The following is a 26,442-nucleotide window of genomic DNA, read 5'->3' on the forward strand; positions in this document are numbered from 1 at the left end:
CCGCTCGCAGGTGCCAGGAGGGAGATCAGTGGAGAGGAGCGAGTGGAAAAGGGAGTTACGTAGATAGCGACCGCTACAGAGCGTGGAGACTTGTGGGGAGGGAGTGGAGGTGGGTTGTTGGAGGGAAAGATGTGCTTGGTGGTGGAATGGGGATGAGGAACATTGCGCAAAACGATATGTTGGTTATGGAGGATGGAGTGAGTATCGATTTCGGGTTAGTTTTACCTTATAGATTTTAACAGCTTCTTTAATCGGCATGAAGCGGTGCTCTCTGTGTTCCTGCGCGTCTCTACAGATCAGACAGATCAGTGTCTTGTCCGTTTCGCAAAACAGCTTCAGTTCTTCTTCATGTTCCTCACAGTGAAGTTTACTTTCCTTCCCTTTCGGATTCAGGTTTAGATTCCGAACTTTTTGTGTCAGATTTGCTAAAGCCCGACTGGCCCTGAGGGTGCGGTCAGCAAACACCTTTCTACATTCCGGGCAGGAGTTTCTCTCCACCATTTCCCAGCACCGTGTGATACAAGAGCGACAGAAGTTGTGTCCACACTCCAGTGATACCGGATCGATGAAGAAATCCAGGCAGACGGGACAAATTGCCTCCTCGCTCAAACTCTCGATCTGTCCTTTCGAAGCCATGTTAACTCCCAGCACTTCCTGATTCAGAATGCTTTCACTTTCGGGGAGCTGCTGATCCCCTGCAGTAACGCGATTGTCCACTACGCGCGCTGCAGACTCGGGAAATGAACATTCCGCTGCTGGATGTGTCCAATGGGAAGTAATAGTGGTAATTTCCATCGCAGGGTGGGATCAGCAACACATTAAGCAGATCAGAACAGAAATGAAAACTCGGCCATGGGCTGCCAAAGCCCAGCTGCGAAAGGAGCGGCGTTGGGCCTGGGGTTTGCAACCTCGTCCCGAAAAGTGGCAGTGCACAGAAATGTCAAATGAATCTCCAAAGGCCTCATCCCTGCGATCGGAAGGACCTTCCCCGGAAGAGGATTGAAGTCTTACGCTGAAAGGAGAAGCCATGTGCTCCCCTGGGGTGGTTCACTACTACAATAACTCTGAGGCTTCCTCAGCCAACCCGGCCACTCCCTGTCCAGTGCAGAGGATCCCTGTACCATTGGTGTCCCTATAGTATGGAATGTGCCAGTCGGCAGCATTCCTGTACGACAGAGGTTCCCAAATATTTTCTATGACAAAGACCAATACCAGTAATCGTGGATCCCAGGTTTGCAAAACCTGCTCTCCGGAAATCTCGGTGTGATGGCAGGCCAACAAGTTTCGGGCATCTTTCTCCGAGTTGATGATCTTCCAGCAACACTCGCTGTCCGTTTTCCTGTGCATCCTCGGAACAGCCCGAGGATCAGTGTGCCTTCTGTCACGCAGATGCTATGGCACAGGCTCTTGCATCTTTCTCCACAGATCTTCGCCAGCCCACAGTCCGAGAAAGGTGAGTGACCCTCTCGTCTCCACTGCAGTAATCTCGGGGCAGCGCGCTGAGGGAGTGAAAGGAGGTTTGTAACCTCGTCCCGAAAAGCGGCAGTGCACAGAAATGTCAAATGAACCTCCAAAGGCCTCATCCCTGAGATCGGAAGGACCTTCCCCTGGAAGGCGATTGAAGTCGTGCGGAGAAAGGAGAAGCAACAGGGCCGGTAACCTTCGCCCTGGACAGGGGACACTGACGAGCTGCTGTTGGCAGCCTGTGTCCCGGTAGGCGTGATGGGCTAAAGAAGAAGCAGAACAGAAATGAAGCCGGAGAGAAGAGCCTGGTTCAGTCTGAGGCAGGACTGAAAGGGACAAGTTCTGAAAAGAGAGGCAGAAGAGACTGCGGATGCTGGAATCTGGAGTAAGAAACTCAAGGGACTGAGCGGGTCAGGCAGCATCTGTGCAGAGAAATGTAAAATCGGCTTTCAGGTCGAGATCCTTCAGCTGGACTGTGTCAACCCGAAATCTCGATTGCCATTTCCCTCAGATGCTGCCTGACCCGTTGAGTTCCTCCAGCTGCTCGGTTTTTATTTTTTTTCTCTCACGGTGTAAAGAGAGTCAGACTGGGGTATAAAACCGGGGTTAAGTAACTATTTAAAACAACTATTAAATTAGTTCATGCCATGAAAGTGGGGATGTCGAGAGAATATTGTGCTGTGACAAGACAGATGCCGTGGCTGCAGGGAAAGTCCAGGACTGGACATTCTACGTCACAGGGTGGAAAAGATCATTTTGGTCGGTGAAGTCCTGAAGAAACTTTCTGACTTCACCCATGTCTGTCCCAGCTCCAGTGAAAGGCCAGTTTCCACAATTCTGGACAGAGCCCAGACGTTGATGTTTTTTTAAAATCAAAATAAGCATTATTTGCCATGGAATATTGACAGGGATAAACCGTGCAATGTCTTTACCCGAGGATCAGTGAGCCTTCTGTCACGCAGCTGCTGTGGCACAGGCCCTTGCATCTTTCTCCACAGATCTTCGCCAGCCCACAGTCCGCAAAGAGGTGAGTGACCGTGTCGTCTCCACTGCAGTAATCTCAGGGCAGCGCGCTGTGGGAGTGATCTCCGGGCATGCAGTGAGGATCAGACTGGGAGGGACCCTCTCCCCCATATCCCCAGTACGTCTCCCGATCATCAAAGTAGTTCATCGCCTTCCTGATGAACCGACACAAGGTATTGGTTTCGGCCCGGTACATCCCGGGTGGATCCTCCCAACCACTGAGCACATCGACATGAAACGCTGTCGGAGTAGAGCAGCATCCATCATCAGAGATGCTCACCACCCAGGCCAGGCTCTTTTCTCGCTGCTGCAATCAGGGAGAAGGTACAAGAGCCTCAGGACTCGCAACACCAGGTTCAGGAACAGTTACTACCCCTCAACCATCAGGCTCGGGAACAACACAGGATGACTACACTCACTTACCGTCCGTTGAGATGCTCCCACAACCAATCATCGTATCAAGATGAGTGAAGTCGGAGGTAGTTTGAATAAGACTGATCGCATTGGGCCTGTCTCAGAATTAGAGAAGTTAAAGATACAGGCACAATCTCACAGGTTATTGACAGGGTTGGGGCAGGAATGATGTTACCCCTGGCTGGGCTGTGGAACCAGGGTTCACAGACTGAATATCACAGTTCACCTCAGCAGGACTGAGATGAGGAGAAATTTCCTCACCAGTGCAGCGAATCTTTGGAATTTCCTCCACAGGGTTTCTAAATTTAATAGACATATTCTGGGGCTCAGCGCTGATGGGGACATTGCAGGAAAGTGGTGTTGAGGTCAAAGGTCAGACATGGAGAGGGTTCGGATGAATTTCACAAGGATTATTCCAGGTATGAAAGGGACATTTGATGGCTCTGGGTCTGTACTCGGTTGAATTCAAAATGGTGAGGGGAATCTTATTGAAACCTTTTGAATGTTAACAGGTAGAAGAGTTAGATGTGGAAAAGATGTTACCCATGGTGTGAGAGTCTCGGACAAGAGGCACAGCCTCAGGATAGAAAGGCGCCCTTTCAAAACTGAGAATCGGAGAAATGTCTTCAGACAAAGCGTGATGAATTTGTGGAATTTGTTGCCACATGCAGCTGTGGAGGCTACCTCGTTGGGTGTATTTAAGGCAGAGATTGATAGGTTATTGACTGGACATGACATCAAAGGTTACGGGGAGAAGGCCAGGAACTGGGGGTGAGGAGGGAAAAAAGGATCAGCCATGATTGAACAGCGGAGCAGACTCGATGGGCCAGATGGCCTAATTCTGCCCCTATGTCTTATGGTCTTATAGTGTTATGTCCGAGTGAAGGGCAGAACAGGCGCAAGGGGCCGAATAGCCTGTTTCTTATTTCCTAATCCAGGTGTTTACCTTTGCGACTTGTTCTACCCTGGTCTTCAACCTGTCAGAATGCACAGGGGAGCGGTGAGAGCTCCGGAGATCCGTCGGCAGCCGCTGCGGTTATTTCATGTTCCTGTTATTTATCGCTATTTATTTATGTTTGCATTTGCACAGTTTGTTGTCGTCCGCACTCTGGCTGGTCTTTCACTGATCCAGTCATAGTTACTATCCTGCAGATTTTCTCCCCATCGCCGCAGCAAAATGCTTCTCGGGGTTGTATGTGGTGAGTTATCTGTACTCTGACAATAAAATTTACTTTGAACTTTGAGCCTCGGGGAACTTGCTTTGATTCGGTGAACAAACTGTGACTGACATCTCCAGCTCCCAGCAGCAGCCCGTCTTCAGACACACTCAAAGCCAATCAACGGCACCGCCGGGGAAGTCTTGCTCCTATTGGCTGAGGGGTGTCAGTGGGCGGGATGCTGAATGTTCGGAGCGGTCCGAGGTTTGGAACTGAGAGCGAGTGGACCCGAGGAGATGCCGGAGATTGGGAGTTAAATTTCGGGTAAAGGTTGCAACACCAGCCGGGTGAATCCTTCCCATGGCAGAGGTAAAGAGACTGGCGGAGATTCCGTGAGAAGTTTCAGCTACACGGAGGGTGCCCGGTCTTTCCCCGCCGAGAATCGGGGCCTGTTGTCTGGACTTTCCTCCCAGACCTGTCCCCTGCTGCTGGGAGCCCGGGTCTGACCCGCAGCGGCTGCCGATGGATCTCCGGTGCTCTCACCGCTCCCCTGTGCAATCGGACAGGCTGAAGGCCAAGGGAGAACAGGGCGCAAAGGTAAATTCGTGCTTTCGAAAATAGGAAACAGGAGTAGGCGTAGCCATTCGGCCCCTTGCCCCAGTTCGGCATTTCACTCCGATCATGGCTGATCTTTGATCTCAGCGCCACTTTCCTGCAACGTTCTCATCTTCGCTGAGCCCTCTAATATGCCTTTTGAATTTAGAAAACTTATGGAAAAAATCCAAAGATTCGCCGCACTCTTCTTCTAAGTTCTGTGAGCTGACATCAGATTCTGAGTCTGTGACCCCTGATTCAACACCCAGTGAGGAAAAACGTCATTCCTGCCCCCACCCTGTCAATACCTTGTGAGACTGTGTCTGTCTCAGTCAGACCACTTGTTATCGCTCTAATTTTGAGACAGGGCCAGTCAGTGTAATCTCTCTGAGGACACTAACGCAACCCGAAATCAATCTCTGAAACCTTCTCTTCATTCCTTCATCCCACAGGCTGACTCCGGGAGGGAGACCAGACCTGTGCACAGTGTTCCATGTACGCTCTCACCGGGACCCCATATACCTTCAGAGGAGATCTTTATTCTTGTATTCAAACCTTCCTTCCCATTCAATGCTCTTCATTTGATATCGAACTCAAACAGTGAACAGACACAACACAGCCTCAGCCATGAATTTAAAGGGCAGGTGTTGTGTCTGTTCACAGTTTGAGCTTCATACCGGGGGGCACGGAGCAAGCAGGGTGTCACAAAGGGAGGAATGTGGGAGTGTTGTATGTCTGAGCCCAGCTGTGTGTGTTTGTGTATCAGAATCAGATTTAATATCACCGGCATATGTGGTGAAATTTGTTGTTTTGTGTCTGCAGTACATTGCAATATTTAGTAATAAAAACTACAGATTACAATTAGAATGTGTACAATGATATTTAAAATGTAGTGCAAAACGAGACGGACAATACTGAGGGGGTGTTCTTGGGTTCTTTGTCAATTCGGAAATCTGATGGTGGGGAAGAAGCTGTTCCTGAACCCGTGAGTGTGTCTGCAGGGTCCTGTACATCCTCCTTGATGGTAGCAATGAGAAGAGGTCATGTCCTGGGTGATGGGGGTCCTTAATGATGGATGCCGCCTTTTTGTGGCATCATCTTTTGAATGTGTCCAGGATGCTGTGGAGTCCAGTGTCCATGAAGGAGCTGGCTGAGTTTACAACTTTCTGCAGCAGTTTCCGATCCTGTGCAGTGGCCTCTCCACACCAGGCAGTGATGCAACCAGTTAGAATGATCTCCACAGTACATCTGTAGAAATTTGCAAGTGTCTTTAGTGACAGACCGATTCCCCTCAATCTGCGAATGAAATATAGCCGATGTTGTGCCTTCATTGTAACTGCATCAATATGTTGGGCCCAGGATAGTTCCTCAGAGATGTTGACAGGCAGGAAATGGAAACTGCTCACCCTTTTCACTTCTGACCCCACGATGAGGACTGGTGTGTGTTCCCTCGACTTCCCCTTCCTGAATCCACAATCAATTCCTTTGTCTTCATGATGTTGAGTGCAAGGTTGTTGCTATGACACCACTCAACTTGCTGATCTATCTCACTCCTGTACTCCTCCTCATCACCATCGGAAATTCCACCAACAATAGTTGTGTCGTCGGCAGGTTTATAGATGAGCCTAGCCACACAGACGTGGTGTAGAGAGAGTAGAGCAGTGGGCTGAGCACGCATCGTTGAGGTGTGCCAGTGTTGATTGTCAGCAAGGAGGAGATGTTATTTCTGATCCACGCAGACTGGGGTCTCCTGGTGAGGATCCAGTTGCAGAAGGAGGTACAGAGGCCCAGGTTTTAGAGCTTGTTGATTAGAATTGAGGGTCTGATTGTGTTGAACGCTGAGCTGTAATCAGCAGCCTGACTTGTGTATTGCTATTGACCTGTGATCTAAGGCCGAGTGTGAGCCAGTGAGAATTGTTGACAGATTGTAGCGATTGGGAAATTGCAGTGGGTCCCTGCACACAGACAGGAGTTGATTGACCATGACCAACCCCTCAAAGCACTTCATCACAGTAGTGAGCGACACTGGGTGATAGTCGTTGAGGCAGGTCACCCTGGTATTTTAGGGCACTGGTATGATTGTCGACGTTTTTAAATGTGTGTGTGTGTGTGTGTGTGTGTGTGTGTGTGTGTATGTGTATTCGCACGCTTGAGCAGAGAGGCAGAGTATTTGAGGCTTTCCAGTTCAATTCAGGAATATTTCCAGTAATTGGTGTGCCTCGAAAGACGGGTCACAGTGTTGGGCTGACCATTCAGATCAGAACAAAATAATTTACCCAGCAGACTGAGCTCACAACCCGTTCTTGTGTTTCAGAGAGTTATTTACAAATTGAAATGTACAATTTAAAATATGCAAAGTACATTTATTATCAAAGTATATGCACATAACCATGTATAATCCTGGGATTTGATTATATTGTAAATTCAGTAAACTCAAGAACCATTATAAGATGAATGAAAGATCGCCCCTAACAGGACAAACAAAACAACCATGTGCAAAAGACAACAAAATTCAAATACAAAAGAAATAAAACTAAAAAATAACCCAGAAATAAACATCAAGAACATGAGATGAAGAGCTGTTGATTGTGTCCATTGGTTGTGGGAATAGCAAAGTTTAGGGATCTGGTCTCAATTTAGAAATTTTTTTGGTTTAGCGAATTTTTTCATTATCATCTCCCATTCTCCTTAATTTTTTTTTTATCCCTTCCATGACTGACAAAATCTTTAAGGATTGGGATGAACTAGGTATTAAGTGTTTTTGGGACTTGTTTATCTCAGGAACTCTTGCATCATTTGACCAATTGTCAAATAAATTTGCACTCCCAAAATCACATTTTTACAGATACTTTCAAATTAGAGATTTTCTACGTTTCCAATTAGCTACTTTTCCTATAGGTCCTGATAAAAATTTACTGGACGATCTTTTAAATTTAAAACCTTTTGTTAATGGTTCTATTACCGGTATCTATAACTTGTTGATTGATTCCAGACAAGACTTTTTAGATAAAATAAAAAAGGCTTGGGAGGATGACCTAAATTGTCAGATTTCTGATGATAGATGGAATAAAATTCTTAAACTGGTTAATAAATCATCTTTCTATGCTCGTCATTCTCTTCTACAATTTAAAGTGGTTCATAGAGCTTCTAAACAGAAGCTCTCCTGTTTTTACCCGCATGCTTCTCCACTTTGTAATAAATGCAACTCTGCTGTTGCCTCTTTCATTCAAATGTTTTGGTTTTGACCTACAATTGAAAAGTTTTGGCGGGAAGTATTTCATACCTTTTCTCAACTTTTTAGGGTCCAATTTGACCCAAATCCCCTTACTGCCTTGTTTGGTATTAATGCAAATGAAGATATAACTTTAAATACTCCTAACCTACAGGTTTTAGTTTTTACCTCTCTTTTAGCAAGAAGAGCAATCTTGCTTAAATGGAAGGAGTCTGCCCCTCCTACACATCTTCAATAGTTAAATGATATTATGTCATATTTAAATTTAGAAAATATCCGCCGCTCAGTCTTAAATTCGAAACAATCTTTTTATGATATTTGGGGACCTTTCCTAAATTACTTTTCCAATTTATAAAGTTTAACAGTGCACAGACTTTTATGTATATTTTTATCTTCTCTTCTTAAGTGAATACGTTTTTTTTCTAATTATCGATTGTCATTCATCAGCTTTTTTCTTTGGTAGTTGGTAGGGGGTTGACTTTTTTATATATTTAAAAAAAATATTTTATGATGTATGACCTATCTTTAAATGTTTGATTACAAAGTGGTATAACTTTATGTGTTATGCTATAACATTTTGATCAATTTTATTACAATATATGAATGTACACAAGTTATGTTGAGATGTATCTATGTGTTGCACTCTAAATCTTTTTTTTCTTCTGAATAAAAATATTGTAAAAAGAAAGAAGGACCTGTTGGTTGAGTGTAATAACTGTTCCTGAACCTGGGGTTGAGGCTCCTGAGGCTCATGTACCTTCTTCCTGATGGCAGCATTGAGAAGAGCGCATGGCCTGGGTGGTGGGGGTCCTTGATGATGAATGCTGATTTCCTGCGACAGCACTCCGCAGAGATGTGCTCAGTTGTGAGGAGAGTTTTACCCGTGATGTGCTGGGCCATATCCACTATGATGTGCTGGGCCATACTACTGAGGACAGACAGTTCCTGCTTTCTTGTAATTGCACTTGTGTCCCGGGCTCGGGACAGATCCTCTGAAACGTTAACACTTTGGAATTTAAAGTTGCTGAACGTCTCCACCTTTGAGCCCCGATGAGGATTGCCTCATGGGTTCCTGTTTCCTCCTCCAAAGTCCAGAACCAGTTCATTGCTCTTGCTCTCATTGAATGAGAGGCTGCTCTTGGACCATAAGACCATGAGAGACAGAAGCAGAATTAGGCCATTTGGCCCATCAAAACCGCTCTGCCACTTCATCATGGTAAATCCATTTTCCCTTTCAGCCCCATTTTCCTGCCTTCGCCGCGTATCCTTTCATGCCCTGACCGATCGAAAGTCCATCAACCTCTGCCTTAGCAAAAGGAAAAGCAGCATCTGTCATCAGGGCAAGATGAGGTGAGTCACCTCCCACTCCATACCCATCCATTTCTGTCCCTTCTCCCTTCTCACTCTCTTGTCTACAAAGCTCACTTTCACTCCTTACCATTACCTACCCAGGACTGTATAAAGTGCACAAAACAGTGAAGGCATTACAATAAATAATAAACAGGTCAGTAGGGCAAGGTGTCAGTCCAGGCTCTGGCTATTGAGGAGTCTGATAGCTTGGGGGAAGAAACTGTTACATAGTCTGGTCGTGAGAGCCCGAATGCTTCAGAGCCTTTTCCCAGACGGCAGGAAGGAGAAGAGTTTGTATGAGGGGTGCGTGGGGTCCTTCATGATGCTATTTGCTTTGCGGATGCAGCGTGTAGTATAAATGTCTGTAATGGCAGGAAGAGAGACCCCGATGATCTTCTCAGCTGACCTCATATCCGCTGCAGGGTCTTGCGATCCGAGATGGTGCAATTTCCGAACCAGGCAGTGATGCAGCTGCTCAGGATGCTCTCAATACAACCCCTGTAGAATGTGATGAGGGTGGGGGGTGGGAGATGGACTTTCCTCAGCATCCGCAGAAAGTAGAGACGCTACTGGGCTTTCTTTGCTATGGAGCTGATATTGAGGGACCAGGTGAGATTCTCCGCCAGGTGATGAAATTTGGTGCTCTTAACGATCTCTACCGAGGAGCCGTCGATGTTCAGTGGGGAGTGGTTGCTCCGTGCCCTCCTGAAGTCAACAACCATCTCTTTTGTTTTGCTCACATTCAGAGACAGGTTGTTGGCTCTGCACCAGTCCGTTAACTGCTGCACCTCCTCTCTGTAAGCTGACTCGTCGTTCTTGCTGATGAGACCCACCACGGTCGTGTCATCGGTGAACTGGATGATATGGTTCGAGCTGTGTGTTGCAGCACGGTCGTGGGTCAGCAGAGTGAACAGCAGTGGACTGAGCACGCAGCCCTGGGGGACCCCCGTGCTCAGTGTGATGGTGTTGGAGATGCTGACTCCCGATTCGGACTGACTGAGGTCTCCCAGTCAGGAAGTCTAGGATCCAGTTGCAGAGGGAGGTGTTCAGGCCCAGCTACTGTATGAGGTTGGTGGTGGTGCTGGGAGATCCCCAGAGTCAAAATGGTTGGTGATGGTGTGGGAGACGATGTCCTGGTGTTCCTTACTGGGGTCCTGTTCCAGGGGTAAGTAAGAGGAGGTGTCCGAGAGTTGGCGATAGGCCTCAGCAAGGTAGGGGTCAGTCCGACAGACAACTACAGCACCTCCCCTATCTGGGGTTTGATGGTGAGGTTAGGATTAGAGCAGTGTGAGTGGAGACTCCAACGTTCAGAAAGAGTGAGGCTGGAATTGGAGAGAGGACTGTTGAAGACGGTTGATGTCCCATAAACAGACTTTGTTGGATCCTGTTCAAATTCCTGTGGCTCCTTTGAGCCCCTTCCGAGGTCAGCACATCTTTTCTTGGATATGGGGCCGGAAACTGCTCACAATGCTCCAAGTGAGGCCTCTTTGTAAAGCCTCACCAAGGCATCCTTGCCTTTCCTCTCGAAGTGAATGCCAACATCACAGAGAACTTCCTCAACGTCGACTCAACCTGCAAATTATCCTTCAGGGAATCCTACACGAGGATTCAGAAGGCCCTTTAATTTTTAATGTTTTTTAATATTTTTTTTCCAGTTACAAAATAGTCTGCCCTTTTATTTCTTCTACCAAAGTACACGACCATGCCGTCCCCGAAATTCAGTCCTTCATCCATTGATGTCTTCTGTAAATCTTTCTACAGGAAAGAAACAGCAATTTGTGTCCGGGAATTCTCAAACACAACACACCTCTGTCCGGATATTTAAGGAGTGGCCAGATATTTCCATTGAAACACCGATATATCAGCTGTTGATCCTCGGGGATGAAGCAGTGTCGCATCTCAGCCGGAAACGTGACTGAAATATTTTCGATGTCACTCAGTGAAATCCACTGGAACCGGGCGCTGAGAACACAAGTAACAGAAGTAAGGCTGTTTACAAGAAGGGGATGAGCGGTCTCCATCTTCTACGGAAGCCGAGATGCTTGAATGTGTTAGGCAGGATGCTGGAGATGTTTTACCAGTCTGTTGTAGCGACTGCAGTTTTCTTTGCCGCTTACGTTGGGGGAGCAGCATCGATGCAAAATAAACTCATCAGAAAGGTTGGAACCGTCCTTGACCACAACCGGGGCTCTTTCGAGTGAGTGGTGGAGAGGAGTGGTGTCACTAAACAAATGGACACCCATTAGGGACAATCGGGCACATCCTCACCATGAGCGACTGCACAGGCAGCGGAGCACCCTTTCGAACAGACTCACTCAGCACCGCTGTCACAAGGACCGTTACAGAAGCTCTTTCCTATCAGATGTAATAAACACATACAACAGTCCATCTGCTAACCGGCCACCCACAGCTCCAATCTCTTCATTAAATTTGCCGACAGCACCACATTGATTGGCCCAATCTCAAACAATAATCAGGTGGCCTGCACGGAAGAAGTCATCTCTCTGAAACAATGGTATCAAGATAACAACCTCTCCTTCAATGTCGAAAAATCAAGGGAGCTGGTTGTGGATTACAGGAGGAATGGAGACGGGCTAACCCCTATTGACAACAAAGGATCTGGGGTTGAGAGGGTAAACAGCTTTAAGTTCCTCGGCATCCACATCACCGAGGATCTCACGTGGTCTGTACACACAAGCTGTGCGGTGGAAAAGGCAAAACAGCGCCTCTTTCACCTCAGACGGTTGAGTAAGTTTGGTATGGGCCCCCAAATCCTAAGGACTTTCTACAGGGGCACAACTGAGAGCATCGCGACTGGGATATGGGAACTTTACCTCCCTTAATGGAAGGATTCTGCAGAGAGTGGTGCAGACAGCCCAGCGCATCTGTAGTTGTGAACTTCCCATTATTCAGGAAATTTTTAGAGACAGGTGTGTGAAAAGGGGCCGCAGGATCATAGGGCACCTGAGTCAAGGTAATCACAATATATTCCAGCTGCTACCATCGGGGCAACGCTACTGCAGCAGAAAAGCCAGGACCAACAGGCTCCGGGACAGCTTCTTCCACCAGGAATCAGACTGCTTAACTCACGCTGATTTGAGTGCATTTCTATGTTACCTTGACTGTTCTGTTTATTATAAATTACTATGAAATACTACGATTGCACATTGCACATTTAGACGGAGGCATAACGTAAACAGTTTTACTCCACATGTATGTGAAGGATGTAAAAAATAAAGTCAATTCAATACATCTTTCTGTGACAGATCATAGTTCAATAGTCTCTGCAATATTGTTTCATACATTATTATTGCACATTGGTACAGTAATACTGTGTATGTTAATATTCTCTATTTTTAGTAAAGTCTTCACACTGCTAAGTGCGATTTTAAATATTGCTGCTGTAACGAAAGAATTTCCCACTCGGGATCAATAAAGTATTATTATTATTATTATTATTATTATTATTATTATTATTATTATTATTATTATTATTATTATTATTCTCCAGCCCTATATCTCTTTCAGCGACTTCACCGCTCTTGACTTTACGCCTCCCCCTTTCCCGTTTTCACCTATCACCTCATGTCGCCCCACAATCTGACTCCCTCCCTTCCTTTCCAGTCCTGAAGAGGGGTCTCGGTCTGAAACGCCGACTGTTCACTCCTCTCCATAGTCGCCGCCGGCCCCCCTGAGTTCCTCCAGCATCTTGTCTGTGTTGCTTTGGGTTCCGTATCTGCAGATTCTCGCCTGATAAATCATTGCGCATGCGTGGTCGGGGCACCAATCCCGAGTATCGCGCATGCGCCGAGTAGCCCAGAGGCCGAAAACGACCGGACAAAGGTAAGAGCGGGTTCCGGGCGGGTTCTAATTCACCGGCGTCTGAAACGCGACCGAAGGACAACTACTGTGATTTCCAGCAACACTGGTGCTGCACCCCACGGCGGTCCTGGTCCTCTTCCCTCTCTCTCAGCCCCACGATCCGTACCCGGCCCCAAAGCATGCTTACCGGCGCATGCGCATTCTCGGGCCTTTCAATGCGGCCAGGGAGGTCTCTCTCTCCCTCTCCCTCTCCCTCTCCCTCTCTCCCTCTCCCTCTCCCCCTCCCTCTCCCTCTCCCCCTCCCCCTCCCTCCCCCTCTTCCCCTCCCCCTCTCTCCCCCTCCCTCTCTTGTTTTACAGCGGTTGGCACCCAGCTTAATGGTGCATTACCGTCACCTTCTGCTCCGGAGTATGCGATGGACTCACATTCTAAATCCCTTCATCCAATCGGACACATACACATAACCTAACCTACAATTTATCCTCCCCATCCTAGTACCCTATTTCTGTTTATCCATCATATCCTATAAAAAACCCCTGTACCCCTTAAGAAAGCTAAAAATACCCTGACCTGTGTTCTCTCACCCATGCCCAGCAACCCTTTCAATGTGAATTCCTGCACCCCCAGTTCCCTTAGATTAATTCTCATCATCTCTCTCTGTATCCCATACTTCCTGCAACTCAGAACTACATGCTCTACTGACTCCTCTTCCTGACATTCCTCACACAGTCCTGTCTGGTGTTTCCCTATCAATTTCAGTGTTTGGTTTAGTGCACAGTGCCCCAGCCTTAACCTAGTCCACACAATTTCCTCTCTTCTGTATCTACTTCCTACCCTAGTACCTGCAACACTTTTTTGTATTTGATATAAATGCCTCCCTTTCCCCTCCCTGTCCCATCTTTCTTGCCACATTTGGTTATTTTTTCCCCCAGATTACACACTTAACATCTGCTTTACTAATACTAATGTGCATTTCTATATTTTCTTTCTTTACTGCCCTCTTTGCCAACTCATCCACCCTTTCATTGCCCTTCACCGCTAGGTGAGCTGGAACCCATAGAAATTTAACCTGACCTCCCTGATTTGCAACTCTTGTGACTGACTGAAGGACTTCATGAAGTACATCTTGCCAGCTGTTTGAGGGAGAAGACCTTAAACTTGCTAGTACTGAAGATGAATCTGAGCATATCAACGCTTTGACTAGTTTAGTTTTCTCCACCCAACGCAACACAACCAACACTGCCATCATCTCCACTGTACACACCGCTAACTTATCAGATGCTCTTCTGCTGATTGCAATTGCTTTTGCTGGTATTGCCACCCCAAACCTTGTCACTCCTGTCTCAGGTTCCTTAGCACCATCTGTATAGACCTGAGTATAATCACTATACATTTCCATCACATAACAGTTAAATGCACTTACCAAATCAGTTTTATACTTTCCTTTCCTTTTTACCTCTAACAAATGCCAGTCTATGTCAGGCCATACCAGCTTCCATGGAGCTACAACCACATAAACTACTGAAGGACTTATCCTTAGATCAAACACTCCATATGATCTAACAATATCATTCCCTACCCGACTAAAGTTTTCCCTCTGAAACCTCCCATTTTCCCAGGACTCCTGCAACACTCCTTTAGCAGGGTGGGAGTCATTGTGTCCCTGCAAATTAACCCAGTAGTTTGCCATCAATTGCATCCTTCTTAATTCCAAAGGCATTGTTCCCATTTCTACCTGCAGGGCTGATACTGGTGATGTTTTAAAAGCCCCACTGCACACTCTCAAAACCTCAGCCTGAATCACATCCAGTTTCCTTATAAGAGACCTAGCTGCTGATCCATATGCTACACTTCTATAATCCAACACAGATCTTACTAAAGCCACATACATTCTCTTTAATGCTGAACAACTTGCTCCCATTCCCTACCAGTCAAACATCTCATCACGTTTATTACTTTTTTACATTTCTCCTCAACTTTCCTGATATGGTCTGCCCATGTTAATCGTGAATCAAATATAACTCCCTGAAATTTAAATGATCCAACCCTTTCTAAATCAATCCCATACATCCTTAACTTCTTCCCTACTTCAATTCTTTTCCTAGTGAAAAATACAGTTTGAGTTTTTTCCACTGAAAATCTACATCCCCAATCATAACCCCACTCTACCACTTCATCAATTGCTCCTTGTAGTTTCCTGATTATATGCTCCGTGTTCCTGCCTCTTTTCCACAAGGCCCCATCATCCGCAAACAGTGACCTACCTATATCCACTGGTACCTTTGTGAAGACATCATTGATCATAATGATGAAAAGTAAGGGGCTAATCACACTACCCTGAGGTGTGCCATTTCCCACTATGTACTGTTTTGATAATTCTGATCCAATCTGAACTTGAATTTGTCTACCAAACAAAAAATCTTTAATCCAATTAAAAACTCTCCTCCCAACCCCCATCTTGTGCAGTTTAATTAATAATCCTTCCTTCCACATCATATCATAGGCTTTTTCAATTTTCATAGGCTACTGCTTCTTTATTTGCCTGGGCCTTTCTTATTTCAGTCTCTAACCTTATCACTGAGTCCATGGAATTCCTTCCCTTCAGAAAACCTCTCTGATAACTTGCCAGCATTCCTCTCTTCTCAAGATCATATGATAAGCTTTCAGTTATCATCCTTTCCATTACCTTACATATATTTGATGTTAGTGCTATTGGCCTGTAGCTAGTGGGTTTTGACGGATCCTTGCCAGGTTTCCTTATTGGAATTACTACTGCTTCTTTCTATGCACTTGGCAATCTTCCGCCCTCCCACACTCTGTTGTAAAAATGCAGTAACTTCAAGAGCGCTCCTTCTCCTAGATTTTTTAGCATAAAGTAGCATATTAGATCTTTCCCTGGTGTCGATCTCTTTATTGCTCTCACCATTTCTGCCAAAGTAAATGGATCATCAATTATATCATCTGTTTCTTCCCTCCTGTTTAACACACCTGGGTATTGACTCATTGTTCTTTCCCTTCTCCTTCTCCCTTCTTCAGACAAATTTTCTGAACTATGTATCTTTACAAATGACTTGGCCATGATCTCAGCCTTATCCCTGCTGGAGACTGCTGTTTCCTCCTCAGACATCATTACTGGATACTCCCAATCCCTTCTATCTCCCCCCATCCTCTTAATCATTCCCCATACCTCTCCCACAGGCGTTGTTCTTCCTAATTTGTTGCAAAAACTCCTCCAACTTGCCCTTTTAGCTTGACGTTTAGTTCTTCTCACCACTGCCTGTGCCTTCTTATATTGAATCAAATGCTGCATATTATGGGTTCTTTTAACTAGCCTGATTGCTCTATGTCTGGTTTTTACAGCCTGACAACATTCCTCTGACCACCATGGCACTATTTTTTCTATTCATCCTATTTTTACTCCTGGGTATAGATCCTTCTGCTGCCATAACAATTGCTGAAGTTACCTGACTGTTTAATTAATCTATATCTCCAGAAATGTCAATCTTTGTCAATGCTTCTTCACTTAACTTCTGGAACTTACCCCAATCTGCTTTTCCAAACACCCACTTTGGGACTCCCCCACCTGGTCTTATTTCAACTCTTTCACCCAGTGAAAATAAAACTGGGTAGTGATCACTGCCTACTGTTGAAGCAGTCCAAACTACCCAGTTACTGATGCCAGCCAAGACATTAGACACTAACATAATCTCTAATACCGACTCAGTTCCTGTTGTTATGTTTATCCTTGTTCCTCTACCATCACTCATACATACCAAATCCCTTTCTTCCATCAAATCTTCAATTACCGTTCCATTTGAATCTGTAATCGGATCCCCTCATATTGTGCTGTGAGCATTGAAATCTGAACACCACACTACTTTGTGTCTATTTTGTCCTTGTATCCTTAGTAGGCTGTCCAAATCCAACCTTTTACATGGATTGTAGTAGTTAATTATAACCACTCCCTCCCCTCTCTCCCATATTTCCACCACTATGTACTCCTGATCGACTCCTTTTTCCAGTACTCTATACGGTGTACTTTGCTTGATTAACATAGCACAACCTCCTCCTCCCCCTAGATTTCTATCTTTCCGTATCATTGTATACCCATGTACCACAAAGTCTAAAACTGGTTTCAACCAAGTTTCCTGAATACACACTACATCCGGTTTTACAACCATTTCCTTAATAAATTCCTTAAATTCCTGGCCATTGGCCAGTAAACTCCTTGCATTCCATTGCAAAAGAATCACCATAATGAGTACTAACCAACCTACGACACTTCCTGGCTTGACTGACTAGTGAGGTTCTCCCTCACGTCTTCCCATGTCAGTCCTACTAACCCTAAATGGTTTACTGCTGCTTTGACCACCAGCTGAATTTTGTCACTTTTTGACTTTACCTCTTCCGTAGTAATAATGACTCCTGCAATGAATGTTACTACAGCTTTATTTTCCACATAAATCCTGTCATTTACTCTTCGCTGTATCTCTTGCATCCCTATTGCTCTATGGTCATTAGGAGCATTATTCTGTTCTCTTGACATTCTTACAGCTTCTGCATAACGGATCTTTCTTTTCACTCTTATTTCTTGAATTTTATTCTCCCGTCTCATAACTTCACACTCACTATGCGCCACATTATGAACTCCTCCACAATTACAGCATTTTGGTTGCACTCCTGTTCCGCACTTTCCATATTCATGATCATCCCCACATCTGGCACATCTCCTCTGCCTTTTACAGTTTTTAGCTATATGTCCAAACCTTTGACAATTATAGCACCTCAATGGCTTTGGCACATATACCCTTACTGGGTAACTCATGAAACCCAGGAACACTTTCTTCTTCAAATTCAATCAGTACTATTTCACTTTCCTTTTTCATTCCCTCCTTTATTGTTTTCAGTCTCAGAACATTAATTACTTTCCCCCCTTTGATATTCCTCTTCAGCTCCTCCATGTTTATACTCATTGGTACACCCGTGATCACTCCTTTACAACCACCATTTCATGCTCCCACCTTCCCTGTATATTCCACCTTGCATTTTTCTATCTCTTTTAGCTTGAGTGCTTTCTCAAGTTGTTCCTCATTCACACATCTTACTAATAGATTGCCATCATTAAGGACTTTTGCAAATACTATTTCCCCTATCTTATTTGCCAAAGTTTTTGTTAGCACAAACGGGTTAATTATCTTCATGTGTCCTTGCACCTTCTCATTAAACCTAATTATGACAACACCTCCTCTCTGAACTTCTTCATCTTCCTCACTTTCAGAACTCTCTGCATTGTCATTTCTTATTCTTTTATTCCCTTTGTCTCGGTTTTCATCCATCCCCTCACTATCTCCTTATTCCCTTTATTTCTCCCTTCACAATAATCCATTTCTCCACAGCTACCTACCTCTGATCCCAAATCCATATCCCGCTCCTTCTCCACTCTCTTTCCCTCAGCCCCTCCTCTCACCTTGTCTGCCATTACCAGACCCAGGCAATCCCCTCCCAGCAATTCCCTCTCCTTCCCGACTCTCTTTCCCTCAACAAGTTCCAAACCACATTCACACATGCACCACCACCTTCCAAACTCTCAGCCCAGCCCACAACCAACTCAACAATACCGGGAGGTTTCTCTTCGTGAGGGTTTCTGGGTAAAGAGGCAGCCATGGGCGGTATTGCCGGTGTTGTTCCGTTCAGTCGAAGGAAGTGCGAGCGGATGTATGTCCGAAACATTGCCGAGCTCCACTATGTAAATCCGAGGATTATGAATCCGAACAAAAATATAGTTCCCAGTTAAGCTCGGTTGAAGAGTTTTACCTTCCAGTAATTAGTGCTGTATGGAAATAAAACCTTCCGGCAGATTTAGTTCTCTCTGGGTCAATAACGATATGAAACACCTTTACCTCGATGACGTGACTTCTGGCTTTCAGATCACAAAGGTGCCGCACTCCAATGAGAATAACCACTGCCCTCCACTATATATTCATTGGCATTGCCATCGATGGGTTCATCACTGTCAATTAGCAGATGGGGGGGGGGGGGGGCGATCCAAGTAATTAGTAAATCTCCAGGATCGTACATGCAGTAACAAGTGATCTTTGTAGTATTGTGGAACATGACCAGAACTTGAAATAATACCAAAGGACAGAGACAGATTGAGCCAAGTCACAGGTTGATTGAAGTCAGAAACAGCCCATTCTCATAAAGACAGGGATATAGTCAGATAATTTGATGGTCAGTCAGAATGTCTGATCCATGCCTTGTTAGAAGATGAGTGCATATGGAAACAGAGAAATCTACAATATAATACAGGCCCTTCGGCCCACAGTGTTGTGCCGTCCATGTAATCTATTCTAGAAACTGCCTCGTATTTCCCAACTGCATTGCACTCTGTGTATTCTAAGCTCCATGAAATTATTTGAGTCTCTCAAAAGACTGTATGGTATCTGCCTGTACTGTCATCGCTGGCTGTGTATTCCATACACCTGCTACTCTCTGTGTGAGAAACCTACCTCTGACATCCCCATGGACCCTACTTCCAAGCACCTTAACACAATGCCCCTTGTGTTTGCCAATTCAGCCCCAGGAAAAAGCCTCTGGCTGTCCACACGATCAATGCCTCTCATCATCTTATACACATCTATCAGGTCACCTCTCATCCTCCGTCACTCTAAAGTTCACTCAACCTATTCTCATAAGGCATGTTCTCCAATCCATGCAACATCCTTGTAAATCTCCTCTGCACTCTTTCTATAGTATCCACAACCTTCCTGTAATGAGGTAATAGAATACTCTAAGTGGGGTATAAATCAGGTCTTATATAGCTGCAACATTACCTCACCACTCTTGGACTCAATTCCATGGTTGATGAAGGCCTTCTTAACAACAATGTCAATCAGTGCTGCAGCTTTAAGTGTAAAATTGACATGGACCCCAAGATCTAGCTGATGCTCCACACTGCCAAGAGTCCTAACATAATATTACATTCTGTCTTCAAATCTGATGTACTGAAATAAACCACAGCACACTTATCTGGGTTGAACTCCATCTGCTGGTTCTGCATCCTATCGATGTCCTGATGTAACCTCTGGAGAACTGTCCAGACTGCTCACAACACCCTCAGCTTTTGTGTCATCAGCAAACTTACTGACCCACCCTTCTACTTCCTCATCAAGATCATTTATAAAGATCACAAAGAGAAGGAGTCTCAGAACACATCCCTGTGGAACACCGCTGGTCACCGTCCTCCATGCAGAATATGAACCATCTACAGCCACCTTTTGGTTTCTGTGGGCAAGCCAATTCTGGATCCACAAAGCAAGGTCTACTTGGATCCTTGCCTCATTACTTTCTGAATGAGCCTTGCATGAGGAATCTTATCAAAAGTCTCACTGAAAGCCACGTACACTACACCCAATGCTCTACCTTCATCAGTGTGTTTTGTTACATCCTCAAAGAAATCAATCAGGTTCGTAAGGCACGATCTGCCCTAGACAGAGCCACGCTGACTGTCCCACATCAGATGATGCTTCTCCAAATGCTCAGAAATGCTGCCTCTCAGGAGCTTCTCCAACAGCGTGCCCTCCTCTGAAGTAAGAACCACTGGTCTGTAATTTCCTGGCTTATCTGGCTTACCTGAAAAGAGAACAATGTCTTCTCATCCTCTGGTACTTTTCCCCTCCCTACTGATGGTGCAAAGATCATCACCAGACATCCAGTATTTTCCTCCCTCACTTCCCATGGTAGCCTGGGGTATATCTCAAGATGAGTACCCCCAACTTGAGTTGAAATTGGTAAAATTGTGATGCCAGAGCTCTCATTCAGAGGAGAACATATAGAAACATGTAAAATTATGAAAGGAGTAGATAAGATAGAGGTAGGAAAGTTGTTTCCACTGGTAGATGAGGCTAGAACTAGAGGACGTCACCTCAAGATTTGGGGGAAATTGGGATGGAGATGAGGAGGATTCCTAGAGGGTGGTGAATCTGTGGATTTCTCTGCTCAATGAAGGAATAGAGGCTACCTCAGTAAATATATTTAAGACCAGGTTGGATAGATTTTGGCATAGTAGGGGAATTAAGGGTTATGGGGAAAAGGCAGGTAGGTGGAGATGTCCATCGCTAGATCAGCCATGGTCTTATTAAATGGTGTAGCAGGCTCGATGGGCCGGATGGGTGACTCCGGCTCCTATTTCTTATGTTCAAACCACAGACTATAATCTCTCCTGAAATACTGTCCTTCACCCATTGATGTCTTTTGCAAATATTTTTACAGGTTTGAAATGACAGAACAATTGTGCACGGGAATCTCAAACACAACAACACATCAGTTTTGCTGACTCTGGATATTTAAAGGAGTGACCAAATATTTTCTTTGCAACACCAACACATCTGTTGTCGATCCACGGAGATGAAGAATTATCTCATACCAACTTGTAATGTGTTCTGTCACTGAAATCAAGTTTTCTGTTGTAACTCAGTGAAATCCACTGGAACCGGGGTGCTGAGAACACACCAGCATTTGTTCACTGGAGATCAGTTCTTCAGCTGCTTTGATTGTACAAGGGATTCAAACATCTGACTTTCTGAATTGACAGAGAATTGATCGCAGTGGGATATCATTCTCCTTCTCTCAGTGTGGGAGGGGATTCACTCACAGCCTACCCACAGACATGCCAGTGAGTTCACCATGGGGAGAGGCCATTCACCTGCTCTGTGTGAGGGAGGGGAACTACTCAGTCATCCAGTCTGAAGATACATCAGCAAGTTCACAGCTTAGTGAGATGCTCCACCTGTTCTCTAAGTGGGAAGCAATTCATTCCATTGTCGATGCTGAAGATATCTCCTAAAGTTCACCAGTGAGAGGACATTGACCTGCTCGGATGGTGGGAAGACATTCACACACTCAACCAGACCACAGTGACACCAATGAATTCACACCGGGGAGAAGCCATTCACCTGCTCTGAATAGGGGAACGGGTTCACTCATCATCTCAACTGAATGAACAGCAGTGAGATCACACTGAGAAGAGGTCGTTCACCTGCTCAGACTGTGGGAAGAGATTCACTCACTCGTCCACACTACATAGACACCAGCGAGTTCACACTGGGGAGAGGCCATTCACCAGCTCAGACTGTGGGAAGAGATTCACTCACTCATCCAACCTACATAGACACCAGCGAGTTCACACTGGGGAGAGGCCATTCACCAGCTCAGACTGTGGGAAGGCATTCACTCAGTCAAATCACCTGCTGCAACATCAGTTAGTTCACACTAGGGAGATGCCATTCACAAGCTCAGACTGTGAGAAGGGATTCACTCAGTCATCTCAACTGAAGTCACATCAGCGAGTCCACACTGGGGAGAAGCCATTCACTTGCTCTGAATGTGGGAAAGGATTTGCTCGGTCATCTGAACTGAAGGTACATCAGCGAGTTCACACTGGGGAGAGGCCATTCACCTGCTCAGACTGTGGGAAGGGATTCACTCACTCGTCCAACCTACACAGACACCAGCGAGTTCACACTGGGGAGAAGCCATTTATCTGCTCTGAATGTGGAAAAGGATTCGCTCAGTCTTCTGAACTGAAGTCACATCAGCGAGTCCACACCGGGGAGAAGCCGTTCACCTGCTCAGAATGTGGGAAAGGATTTGCACGGTCATTTGAACTGAAGTTACATCAGCGAGTTCACACTAGTGAGAGGCCGTTCACCTGCTCTGACTGTGGGAAGGGATTCACTCACTCGTCCAACCTACACAAACACCAGCGAGTCCACACTGGGGAGAAGCCGTTCACATGCTCTGAATGTGGGAAACGATTCGCCCAGTCAGCTCAACTGAAGTTACATCAGCGAGTTCACACCGGGGAGAGGCCATTCACTTGCTCTGAATGTGGGAAGGGATTTGCTCAGTCATCTGTACTGAAGGTACATCAGCGAGTCCATACTGGGGAGAAGCCGTTCACCTGCTCAGAATGTGGGAAAGGATTCATTTGTTCATCTCAACTCCTGAGACACCAGCAAATCCACACTGGGGTGAAACCATTCATCTGCTCAGAATGTGGGAAGGGATTCAGCGATTCAGTTCATCTGAAAGAACATCAGTTTGTTCACACTGTGGAGAGGCCGTTCACCTGCTTAGACTGTGGGAAAGGATTCACTCGGCGTTTTAGTCTATTAACGCACCAGTTAGATCACAGTGAGGAGAAACCATTCACATGCTCTGAATGTGGGAAAGGATTCGCTCAGTCATCTCAACTGAAGTCACATCAGCGAGTCCACACTGGGGAGAAGCCATTCACTTGCTCTGAATGTGGGAAAGGATTTGCTCGGTCATCTGAACTGAAGGTACATCAGCGAGTTCACACTGGGGAGAGGCCATTCACCTGCTCAGACTGTGGGAAGGGATTCACTCACTCGTCCAACCTACACAGACACCAGCGAGTTCACACTGGGGAGAAGCCATTTATCTGCTCTGAATGTGGAAAAGGATTCGCTCAGTCTTCTGAACTGAAGTCACATCAGCGAGTCCACACCGGGGAGAAGCCGTTCACCTGCTCAGAATGTGGGAAAGGATTTGCACGGTCATTTGAACTGAAGTTACATCAGCGAGTTCACACTAGTGAGAGGCCGTTCACCTGCTCTGACTGTGGGAAGGGATTCACTCACTCGTCCAACCTACACAAACACCAGCGAGTCCACACTGGGGAGAAGCCGTTCACATGCTCTGAATGTGGGAAACGATTCGCCCAGTCAGCTCAACTGAAGTTACATCAGCGAGTTCACACCGGGGAGAGGCCATTCACTTGCTCTGAATGTGGGAAGGGATTTGCTCAGTCATCTGTACTGAAGGTACATCAGCGAGTCCATACTGGGGAGAAGCCGTTCACCTGCTCAGAATGTGGGAAAGGATTCATTTGTTCATCTCAACTCCTGAGACACCAGCAAATCCACACTGGGGTGAAACCATTCATCTGCTCAGAATGTGGGAAGGGATTCAGCGATTCAGTTCATCTGAAAGAACATCAGTTTGTTCACACTGTGGAGAGGCCGTTCACCTGCTTAGACTGTGGGAAAGGATTCACTCGGCGTTTTAGTCTATTAACGCACCAGTTAGATCACAGTGAGGAGAAACCATTCACATGCTCTGAATGTGGGAAAGGATTCGCTCAGTCATCTCAACTGAAGTTACATCAGCGAGTTCACACTGGGGAGAGGCCATTCATCTGCTCTGAGTGTGGGAAAAGATTCAGTCGTTCATCCCAGCTCTTGAGACACCAGCGAATTCACACTGGGGAGAAGCCATTCATCTGCCCAGAATGTGGGAAGGGATTCACCGATTCAGCTCAGCTGAAAGAACATCAGCTTGTTCACACTGGGGAGAGGCCGTTCACCTGCTCTGAATGTGGGAAAGGATTCAGTCGTTCATCTCAGCTCTCGAGACATCAGCAAATTCACACTGGGGAGAAACCATTCTGAGGAAATGTGGATATATAAAAAATCATTTTGAACCCAAGTAACCTCTAGCTAAAAGAATAATTGGGACTGAACAGGAATTTTTGAACTAAAGTAAACTCTGTCTTCATCAGTTAGGAAAGTAAACGGCTTATGCTGGTTTCCTTTTAATTGTCAGAGGGACATTGAGAATTTGATAATATATATTGTACCCGTGTTTGAGTAAGGACTCATCGATAAGGACAGCAATGAACATCTGTCTGGAATGAAGTCAGGACCTTGCAAAGGGAATAGCTGATAAGGACTGGACTGTATATCCATCGATATTCAAGCCTTGAGTTAGTGCACTCTGTTATCTAAGACATTAAGTTTTGCACCAACAGACTTGGTGAGTGTACCAGTTCTAGTAGCAGCTTGCAACAGTGACGTATGGGACTTACTATGTATGAATATACTGCTGTAACCTGACTGAGAGAGTCCACTTGTCAGATGGCTGGCAGCACTGACATGCCTTCCCTTTGATAACTGGGTCTCAAACTCTTGCAAGAGAATCCAATAAACTGTGATGCCGAGAGGAAACTGGTCTCCCGAGTTTTATTCAGATTCGACTTTAACATTGGGTGTCACGAACAGGATCCCAATACAGAGGGTGCGAAGCAGACAGACTGAGTAAGCGGCCGGACCACTCCGGGGACTGTGGAGACCGACCGGGCGCCCAACAGGTATTTCACCTTTTGTCGCTCTCCGGTAGTTCCTTTGGAGGCACGGTTCCTCGCCGAGGGCTGCTTGCATACCTTGACGGGATCGGGAAAGTATCTGTCGGAAGACTTGTGGAAGCTAGGCAAATTTTAATAATTGAGCAGGAGGCGGTACCGGGTAAATTTTACTAACTGGGCAGGAGACAGACGTGCTGGGTAAATTTATCAATTCAGCACGTGGTGCCTGCTGGGTAAATTTATCTGATTGTTAATCGAGCAGGAGGCTTTGTGCCGGGTAAATTACTTAGAGGTCATGGAGACGAGTGATACGAGTGGGCCGAGAGCAGCCCTACACAATGTGTGTGAGAGTTTTCCAGACAAGGAAAAAGATTTATGAATGTTCACTGCAGCGCTGAATAAAAAGATTGGGGGAAAATGTGGCCACTGAGCGGGAGCCTGCGATATTACCTCTTGAGAACAAGCAGTAAATTTGATATGGAAGATGAGCTGTGGGAAGAAGTGGAAATTTTTGAAAAGGCAATGGAAGGATAAGGCAGATGCAAAGTGGAACAGTACATGATTAGCAAGTTGGAGGGATAATTCGTGTGACAAAGGGAGAGAGGTACGTACTGCAGAACGTTGCGAGACGCGAAAGGCGGAGTGTGAATGGGTGAATGTGCGCCGAAAGCGAGAGCAGGAAAAACAACGTCAGCAAACCAAGGCCGGCCTAGATAGGAGAGAAGGGCAGGAACGTCAGTCTAAAGTTCGAACTGACAGGGAAACAAGGGATCCCGAACCCATGTCTGGGATACAGATCCTGTTTGAGGACGGTGACCGTGATGAGGAGTGAGCACCCACCGTCTCCCACCCCCATCCTCATCACATTCTACAGGGGTTGTATTGAGAGCATCCTGAGCAGCTGCATCACTGCCTGGTTCGGAAATTGCACCATCTCGGATCGCAAGACCTGCAGCGAGTAGTGAGGTCAGCTGAAAAGATCATCGGGTTCTCTCTTCCCGCCATCACCGACATTTACACTATACGCTGCATCCGAAAAGGAAACAGCATTATGTATGAAGGACCCCATGCATCCCTCATACAATCTCTTCTCCCTCTGCCGTCTGGGAAAAGGCTCCGAAGCATTCGGGCTCTCACGACAAGACAATGTAACAGTTACTTCCTCCAAGCCATCAGTCTCCTCAATACCCGAAGCCTGGACTGACACCTTGCCCTCTTGT

General features: G+C 45.9%; 2 protein-coding genes across 2 annotated transcripts in view; both read left to right on the top strand.

The window, feature by feature from the left end:
• Window positions 1–26,442, top strand: part of LOC140723346 (zinc-binding protein A33-like) — a 402,895-nt gene that overhangs the window by 122,807 nt on the left and 253,646 nt on the right. The window lies entirely within an intron of this gene.
• Window positions 1,267–24,936, top strand: LOC140723355 (uncharacterized). The gene is made up of 3 exons (XM_073037939.1): window positions 1,267–1,453; window positions 12,977–13,077; window positions 22,083–24,936. Exons 1-3 carry the CDS (start codon window positions 1,267–1,269, stop codon window positions 24,528–24,530), a joined length of 2,736 nt encoding a protein of 911 aa, XP_072894040.1. The 3' UTR covers window positions 24,531–24,936.

Source organism: Hemitrygon akajei, unplaced genomic scaffold, assembly GCF_048418815.1.
Source record: "Hemitrygon akajei unplaced genomic scaffold, sHemAka1.3 Scf000110, whole genome shotgun sequence".
Lineage (NCBI taxonomy): Eukaryota > Metazoa > Chordata > Chondrichthyes > Myliobatiformes > Dasyatidae > Hemitrygon > Hemitrygon akajei.